This window comes from Cajanus cajan, chromosome 10 (genome assembly GCF_000230855.2).
Source record: "Cajanus cajan strain Asha chromosome 10, NIPB_CcT2T_4, whole genome shotgun sequence".
Classification (NCBI taxonomy): Eukaryota; Viridiplantae; Streptophyta; class Magnoliopsida; order Fabales; family Fabaceae; genus Cajanus; species Cajanus cajan.
This window is the reverse complement of record NC_138526.1, coordinates 49,198,911-49,208,254: the sequence shown is the minus strand read 5'-3', so window position 1 is coordinate 49,208,254 and position 9,344 is coordinate 49,198,911. Positions and strand designations below refer to the sequence as shown.

General features: G+C 33.9%; 1 protein-coding gene across 2 annotated transcripts; it reads left to right on the top strand.

The window, feature by feature from the left end:
- Positions 1-530: 530 nt before the first annotated feature.
- Positions 531-9,061, top strand: TOP6B (topoisomerase 6 subunit B). Of its 2 annotated transcripts, XM_020369197.3 has the most exons (19): positions 531-764; positions 849-901; positions 993-1,090; positions 1,204-1,309; positions 1,756-1,893; positions 2,068-2,119; positions 2,224-2,288; positions 2,437-2,543; positions 2,624-2,726; positions 2,891-2,976; positions 3,064-3,260; positions 3,845-3,960; positions 4,079-4,164; positions 6,445-6,517; positions 7,080-7,171; positions 7,590-7,728; positions 7,813-7,907; positions 8,011-8,185; positions 8,754-9,061. In XM_020369197.3, exons 1-19 carry the CDS (start codon positions 671-673, stop codon positions 8,898-8,900), a joined length of 2,022 nt encoding a protein of 673 aa, XP_020224786.2. In that variant the 5' UTR covers positions 531-670; the 3' UTR covers positions 8,901-9,061. The 2 variants fall into 2 exon arrangements, with proteins under 2 accessions (XP_020224786.2, XP_020224787.2); XM_020369198.3 differs by lacking the exon at positions 849-901 and having other exon boundaries at positions 535-764.
- The last annotated feature ends 283 nt before the right edge of the window (positions 9,062-9,344 follow it).

Sequence of the window (9,344 nt, the reverse complement as noted above, 5' to 3'; positions counted from 1 at the left end):
ATAAATTTTGTTTAAGATTTAATATATTTTCATTCTTAACTAAGAGTGAAAAAGTGAATGAAAATTTTAAAAGATTATAAAGCCTCTATTTAATTTTCTGTCAAGAAAGCTGTATTCTTATTCACATGAAAATATTTTGTGAAAAATAAGATAAAAATAAATTTAAAAGATTATATTCTTGAATTTTTTTTAAATAATTATCAAACATTAAAAATTAAAATTATAATGAAAGATCGTTCCTTACATTAATTTTAATTTTGGAATATGTAATCTTCCAAACAGATGAAGCTTTTGGGTTGGCGGGAAAAAGCGATGAAATTTCCACAGAATACCCTGATGATACAGAGAACATAATGTCTGAACCATCACGGATCTTGACCGTCCAAATATCCGAATACTAGCGATGATATTATAGAAAAATATTGGTCGTTGATCTTGGGAGTCAATGTGACAATTGGCCATTGCTGCATGACCCGCGATGCGGACGACAACACCAGATTACAGGCACAAATCAAACACTTTCAGTTTTTCAACTTGGAAGCCCTAGTGTAGTGGTTGATACAGGAGCTAGCAGAATCGAAAAATTGTTCTCACAGTCTCACTCACTCTCAGGTTCTGCTTCTGAATCTCAAAATCCGCGACAATTCGAGATTCTAGGGGTGAAATTTCCATGGATGGAGATTACAGCAGTGAAAGCCCAACCGAAACTAAGAAAACCAAGTCAAAGACCCCTCGAAAACCGAAAGAAAGCCTTCTGAAGCAGAGTATCTCTCTTTCTCTCTATCAGTTCATTTTCAAGTCGGAACGCATTTGTTTTCAACTGATTATTTATTTATTTAAATTTGTAGAATCTCCTGCTGAGTTCTTCGCGGAAAACAAGAATATTGCAGGATTTGATAACGTAATTGTACAAAGATGTGTTTGATTTGGCATGTGTATGCATTTTGTGATTTTTTTTAATATATATGTATGTTTTCTCTATTTAACTGCAGCCTGGAAAATCTCTTTATACTACTGTTAGAGAGCTCGTGGAGAATTCGCTTGACTCGGCGGAGTCCATATCCGAGCTTCCGGTGGTTGAAATTACCATGTAAGTCTGCATGTACAAGTATGATGAATGATGAACCAGTAAATGAGCTTATGTGAACAACAGGTTTTTAATTATATTTGTGAATGATTTGTTTTGTGATGTATTTGTTGTAGTGAGGAGATAGGGAAGAGCAAATTTAATTCCATGATTGGTCTTGTTGACCGGGAACGTGTTGATGCTGCGTTGTATGATGATTATGAAACTGAGAAGGCTCGTGAGGTGTGTTTAGTTTTATCTTGTAAAGTTGATTGTTGTACTGAGATATACCAGTCTGGATTAAAATGGTTGGGTTTGGGAAGTATATCTGGTTAAGTTGTTATGGTAACAAATTTCAAATTATCATCTTGGTTCATTCCTACAAACAACTTGAGCAATTGAATAGACTAAGGGTCTGGTAGGACAAATGTTTTTATAGAAACTTAATAGATAGGAAAATAAGAAGAAAATTAGCTTATATATAAAAATATATTTCGCATAAGTTAGTATGAGAAATCTTCTACAAATTAGTGTATGTATAATTTTAACTTTTGGAGAAATTTATTATTTTTTTTCCATATTTATTCTCTTCTCCTAGAACTATTTTTGGACAACTTTATCCAAATAGACCCTAAATGTGAAAGTCTCTCTAGGTAGTGTTCTGTTTCATGTAGTACCTTCCCTTGCAGAAACGACTAGCAAAAGAGGCTCGTGCTCAAGAAATGCAAGCAAAGAATGCTGCCCTTGGAAAGAAAGTGAAAGAAACGTCAGCTACAAAGGTTATCAAGGGTCGAGGTGAGGCTTCCTTTTACAGAGTTACATGCAAGGTGCGCATGGTTTCTGCCTCAGGCCTTCCTTTGTGATACTGTGTTGATGTGCATTGTCTTTGTGTTAACTTTGATCCAGTCAGAAAAAAACTGTTCGATCAGATTTTGAAATCCAATTTGAAATTATTTTCTAGTTTTTGTGGTTATCAGTCTCACTCTTGTTACTAATTTTAGGATAATGGAAAAGGAATGCCACATGATGACATCCCAAATATGTTTGGCCGAGGTCAGTCAGTTACTTGCTGCTTCAGTTATCCCTGAATCAACATGTTTAGACATTTCAGCAGTAATTAGAAATCTCACATACTGTAAGCTTATCAATTCATGCAGTTCTATCCGGGACAAAATATGGTTTAAAACAGACGCGGGGAAAGTTTGGTCTTGGTGCGAAGATGGTATTGATTAACAACATGCATTTCCCTCTTTGTTTTTGTTTTTATTTACTCTGATAATTAATTTATAACAGTTGGCAACTTTTCGGTTGAAGTCGTATTACATACTTGTTTAACGTGGCCTTATTAATTGGTATTTTCATGTATGCAGGCATTAATATGGTCTAAAATGAGTACTGGGCTTCCTATTGAGATCTCTTCATCAATGAAGAACCAAAATTATATTTCATTCTGCAGGCTGGATATAGACATTCATAAGTATGGTTTTAAGCATTGTAAATGAATTAATATTTAAATTCCTTTGATCCTTCCGAATAAACAAAATTTTCAATTTTCAGGAATATTCCTCATGTACATTTACATGAAAAACGGGAGAACAAGGAACATTGGCGTGGAGCTGAAATTCAAGTTGTCATAGAGGGGAACTGGACAACTTACCGGGTATCTAATTATTTGATGAAATTTTAATACTTTTATTGCAAACTCTAGATATAATTGAGCAGCTTCATTTTCTTTAATAAACTGCTGTCATGCTTATTGATTGTATTGAAAGGCTAATGGTAGTCATTTTTCACTAATGGAAGCCCTTTTGTTTGCATTTGCAGTCAAAAATATTGCATTACATGCGACAAATGGCTGTTATCACCCCTTATGCTCAGTTTCTATTTAAATTTGTGTCAGATGCACCTGAGTACGTATATGTATATATATCTTTTCAGATTCTGCCCCCCAAAACAACTATGCATAATCATCTTATACAAGCTGTTCTGTTTGGCAGCAAGAATGTCTCTGTAAGATTTGCTCGCAGAACAGATGTAATGCCACCCATTCCCATGGAGACGAAGCATCATCCATCCTCCGTTGATTTGCTGCTAATAAAACGACTTATTGCTGAAACTTCAAAGCAGAATCTTTTGCAGTTTCTTCAACATGAATTTGTAAATATCAATAAAGCTTATGCTGAAAGATTGATAGGTAAGGAAAAACAGTAATTTTATTAATAATTCGTTAGATTCTTTTTGCTTCTTATTGAGCACAAATTTACACAGGTCTTTTAGAGGAGCATTTCTTATGGTATTTATATACTCCAGTTAACTGTTTAGATTCATCATTCTAACAGAATTACTGAAACTGGTATTTGGTTAGGCAAAGGAAAGATAATAGTAAACTAAGGTTGCCCACCTGACATTAGTCATTGTCCCTGATGTAAAAGCAATGTTATTATGCAATGATTAAGTGAAGTGAACAGAGAAGATATGTCTCGCTCTTTGTTGATATTCAAATATGGGAATGATTAAGGACCCTTTTCCTGATTTTATATTCCCCTGTACTTCATTAATAAGTGATGGTTAAGTTGCCTGCTGCAGCTCTGTTGCATGTGTATATTTTTGTTACTGGGTCTCAGAAGGAGATACTTTGGGTTGCCATCGACATTATAGTAAATTAGTAGCAATTCATTTTGCCTGTAATTAGAGGAAGTTTATATTCACATGGTTCAATGTTTGCATGTTATAGATGTCTAATATGTTTTCTACTGCACTTTACTCTTGTTTCCTCAGGAGAAATGGGTCCAGACTTCAGCTCAAAAATGCATGTGAAGTCTCTAACTTCACAGCAAATAGTACGCATTCATCAGTTGCTTCGTCAAGCCAAGTTTGATGATCCTAGTGGTCATGTAAGTAATGTAGTCTATATTATGGGCCCCTTTTATTTATATTTCAATTTCATTATGCATTTTTCATTTTATATTCCTTACCTTTGTCATTTTATATGTCCATATTACCTATTTTCAGTGTCTTAGCCCTGCTGGTGAATACAACCTTCGGTTAGGAATTATAAAAGAGCTGCAGCCGGACATGGTTGCAACTTATTCAGGCAGGTTGTGGTTCAATATCAAAGTCTTACCAGATATTTCTCTTATCTCAAATTATTACCTTTTAAAGCTTCCATGTGTCGGTCGTTTTTCAATCCTAGTTATGGGTCATTGTATGCACGAGCTAGGACTCGGATTAGGAAAACTGGAAACCACAACCTTCTGTTCGGTCATAACCCGTTAACTTTGGGATGGGTAAGAGCTCCTTGAAGCGCCACCTGCAGAGGCGCTAGTTAACAGCTAACTGACCAAACATACCCACCACTAACGCTATTGTTGCTTCGGAGTTAGCATTCATAGCAGATTGGGAATTTTTCCTCTATATCACATTTTTTTTTATACGATTCGGCTAATCCTTATGCACTAATTAGTCTTAATATTCTACAAATTACTGGAAGAAAAGAAACTTAAGAAATAACTTCAAAAGAAAGGGAAATAATAGGTGGATTTTTTTTCTCGAAGAAAAGAAACCTAAGAAATAACTTCAAAAGAAAGGGAAATAATAGGTGGATTTTTTTTCTCCTTAAACTATTTGATCAAGGAGAAGGCGGGGACCCCACGAGGTTACACCCGAGTAAAGCAAACAGGTGAAGGTGGTGGCTCCATACGGTCAACAAGCAATCAGAGTTTTTTCAGGGGGGAGGTTATTTTTACGGTTTTTTGGGTAGTTAGACGGACATCCTTGTCACGAACTCCAGGAAGTACGTATAGCTATAGAAGGTGGAAGGTTCGGGCTCCTCATTACTTCTTATTCGACTTCCAGGAGGAAGAAGCAAGAATTAGCTGCGGCATTTAGGTTTCCTATCATAGTTGTTATAGAAGATCTTATTCTCCGATCTTCAATAACCACTATCAACATAGGAATATCGCAGTTATTAGGGGGAAGTCATAAATGGAGAGCACTCATCTTGAGGTGAGTTTACTACTTAGATGCTTTCATCAGTTATTCCGACACTTGACTATCTAGTGTTTATCGTGGAAATGATAACTGGCACACCAGAGTTGTATCTTGTGGATACGATAATTGACACACCAGAGTTGTGTCCTTCCCTATCCTCTTGTACTAGGAAAAAGTCCTCTCTATGCTCTAACACCCACACTAGATATGGACCAAATTGTCTCCTGAAGTTTTGAATCTAGCTCACTTACTGCTTTAATGGGTGAACAACCCAACCCTTGGAACATACTATAGGTGTCGAAGCATGGAAATTGAGATGCCAAACCTTCCTGTTGATGTGAACTCTTGAAGAAAATCAACCTATTATTCCTAAAATAAATGTTATTCGTTCTATAGGTTGCAATATGATTAAAAATCTGATCGGAAAAATATCTTCTGCTGTTCTTTCTAACAGCCAGTTTTCCTCTGTAGATATTCCCCAAAAGGGGCAAATTAAACAAAAATTTCACGTTCGATTTTGAATTAGAGATGTGAAATCGAAGTGATGAATCAACTATAACTCCCGGCCTTTCAAGCTAACAATGCGGATTAGATATCCACTGCCAGCTTTTATTTCCTTTTTTTATTTTTATTTGAATCTATCTTTCTTATTATAGAATGAATCCAAAATTATTAATGAATTTATTTAGTTTTAGTTATTTATATACAAATTTTTAAAAAATTTGAAAATCATTTGATACTTTGTTTTAAAAAACATTTTATATGTTGATTTGAATTAATGAAGCGAAATATCCATAAAGTAAATGGTGTAAGTCTAGGTAAACTTATTCTTAGAGTAACCCGATCCCTCCTATATATATATATATATATATATATATATATAGATAAATATATATTTTTTTTCTTTAACCTTTTTTAATTAATAAGGTTAAAGAAGAAGAAAAACATCATTGTCTAATGGATAGACACTACATTTTTCTGGGTTGGACATTGAAGGGAGAGTATTCCTGAGCTATTAAGATTGTTGTCACCAAGTCCAACCTTGCGATCTTGATACCAGAGTTGAGATAAAATATTGTCCGCTTTGGGTCTAAATCTTCACGGTTTTGCTTTTGGTCATCACCTAAAAGACTTCTCAATTATTGGAGTATGCTTGTATTTTATAAATTATTATTTTTTCTCTTATTTTATCGATGTGAGACTTGTTTGTATCCAATAGTTATTTACTATTTAGCTTACTTTTTTGACTCTATTGGAAGTTCTAATGGGTAAATGGAGCCACTATGCTAGAGGCATGAGAGATTTCTTAATGTTGGTGTGCTTGACTTTTTTGATAATTCATAATAATTTAGATTTTAAAGTTAATTTCTTCTGCCATCGTTGCACAGTGCTCAAGTTTTTGAAGGTCACCCATTCATTGTGGAAGCTGGAGTCAGTGTAGGTGGAAAAGATGTCAAGCAAGTTAAGTTTCGTTTCCAACAATGTTTATGTTTGATAACCAGTTTGAAATTCGTGTGTTAAAAATATCATCTTATCTGAAAAAAATAGTTAGAGGTAGAGTAAACTACTATAAATGTTGTAACAAACATGGAGAAAAATATACAATAGAAAAAAAACCTTTTGTTAGATATGCAAAAGGATTGGATTCAGAGAGATACGTTTTTTTAATGTTCTTTTTCCATGTTTTTGTGGTTTTAGCAGATTTCCTGATCCTCCTGCCTTTTTTTTTTTGTACTTGTCTTATATAGTAAAAAAATTAATTTTCTATAAAGAAAACCTAATTTAACTTCTGAATATGCTTTCTGATGGATTGTGATAAACTAATAATATTCCCCAACCACCCCCCCCCCTCCCCAACCTCTTTTATTTTATTGTGTTATAGTTGATTTCCATGATGGTCTTAAATTAGGTGATTTTGGGTCATTATTGATCAATTAGGCAATGTTAGGACTTAGGAGCTAATTATAAAGAGATGCAATGGTAATGATTTGTCAGTGACAGAACATATAATGCTTGTTTCCAGGGTCTGAATATATTTCGATTTGCCAACAGAATTCCACTACTTTTTGAGCAAGGTGCCGATGTTGTCACCAGGACCGCACTAAAAAGAATCAAGTAAGTAAGCACAGAAAAGCATATGGTTTCTTTTGACTTTCTAATTTTCACTTTGTTTGGATGAGGGAGCAAAGTTAGAGGAAAAAGAATAAAAAAAAAAAATAAAATGAAGAGAAAATGAAGGTATAAATGATGATGTTTGGATGAAAGAAGAAAAAAAAAAAAGAAAAAAGAGAGGAAAGAAAATATAATCATGTTATGATGAGGTGAAGGTATACAATATAAATGTTGCTAGGAGTGGTTTTTTCTTTTTTTTTTTTGAAGTCAGTCCCACTATAACTTTTCTTTTCAAAAATCATTTGTTCCAAACAGTGTTTTATGATGAAGTGACAGAATAAGGCTCAATAATTGCTTCACAAAATTCCCTGGCATCACAAGGAAATAATAACCTGTGAAATCTTATTAAATACTTTTTCAGCTGGAGTAGTTACAAAATCAACCAGATACAAGATAAAATTGGTGTCTTTGTAAGCATTGTGAGCACAAAAATTCCATTCAAAGGAACCGGGAAAGAATACATTGGAGATGACATTACTGAGATTGCTTCTGCTGTCAAGGTGTGAGATTTCTTTCAATATACAAATTTTAAATTTTAGTTGTGTAAATAAAGCTAACAGCATTTTTTTTCCTTCGATATCTAGTATGCTATTCAGCAATGTTGTGTCCAATTAAAATCCAAGATTGTAAAAAAGATGCAGGCCCGTGAGCAGCAGGAGAGGAAACGAAATCTAAGCAGGTATGCCAAAGTTCTATTTGTCCCTCAATTCCAGGATTCAACTGAATGATGATGCAAATGCTTTTCCAGTGTGAAATAAAATATATTTCCTACCGTTTGGCAGGTATATTCCTGATGCTTCTGCTGCAGTATACAATGTTTTGAAAGAAATGACACAGTTACATGCATCTAAGAAGATTCGTTATGAGGATGATGATCTAGAACTACTGAGAAAAGTCTCGGAGAATTTACTTACTAAAGAAACATTGAGTGAAAAGCTTGCCAAACATGTTGAACAGGTATGCTCTCTAGCTTTGTGTGTGTGAAACTTCCATAGTTTTTTTTTTCTTTCCAATTTACAGACTAAAGGGATACCTTGACCTGAATAGATGGAAGTGTCGGTGGCAGTAAATTGATCCCGAGGAACATCTCTTGTCATATGAGCATGTCCACCTTAATTTAAAATATATATTTAGTTATAGTTGTAGCTAAAATAAGGCTTTAGCTTGAAGAAATACGAAATTAGTCTCATAAATTCTTCTATAAGGTTTTTTTTTTTTTTTTTTTTTTCCTGACCACGAAGGCGCAAATCGTATCTCTTGACTTGGAAGTTTTTCTTTGCATTCTGGATTATGTGCTTAATTGATTATTAGCTTTTCTTTGAGTCCATCTTTCAGAGCAACCACGGTAGTTGCAATACTTTTAGCCAAAAAATCAATATTCAAATGAAGCTTTAGGCAATACCCTTTAGGATTGTCTCCTATATCGATAGTAGGAAGGCATACAATGAACAGAAGACGGACTAGTGGGTGCTTGGATTTTTAATTCATTGTCGAAGTTTTTCTTATATAATTTGTGTATATGCAGGTGGACTATGAAATGGCATTGGAGTATGCCACGCAGAGTGGAGTAAGCGAGGAACCCAGAGAAACAATATACATACAATCATTGGAAGCTGAAAATAAAATGATTGACCTACAAACTCCATTTTTTGTTTTCAGACTCTTTCAGTAGGTTTAGAAAATTTATTTGATAATGAAAAGAAAAGAGAGTGAAGATGATTTTTCCAAATTAAATTTATATCGTGATACATCAGAAACAATTATTGTATCTATTCTTTTCATTCTAACAAATGCCAATAAGATTGATAAGATATGGCACTGAGTTCTGAATAATGTTTATTCGTGCATTTACGGTACAAGTATTTAGATAAAACAGGTAATGACCCCAACACTGAACCCTCTAAGAACACGTTTCCTTGCCGGTTAAAATAATGGGCATTACTGCTAAACCCTCGATAAAAGAAGGGTTTTAATATTATAGGTGATGTATATCTATATGTTATTATTTTATGTCATTATTTAAAATTTATGTCAGTTTTTAAGTTTTTATAATTGAAATTCACTTTTTTTTTTTTTTTTTTTTTTTAATATCTCTCTCATGCTCACTTCACTTTCC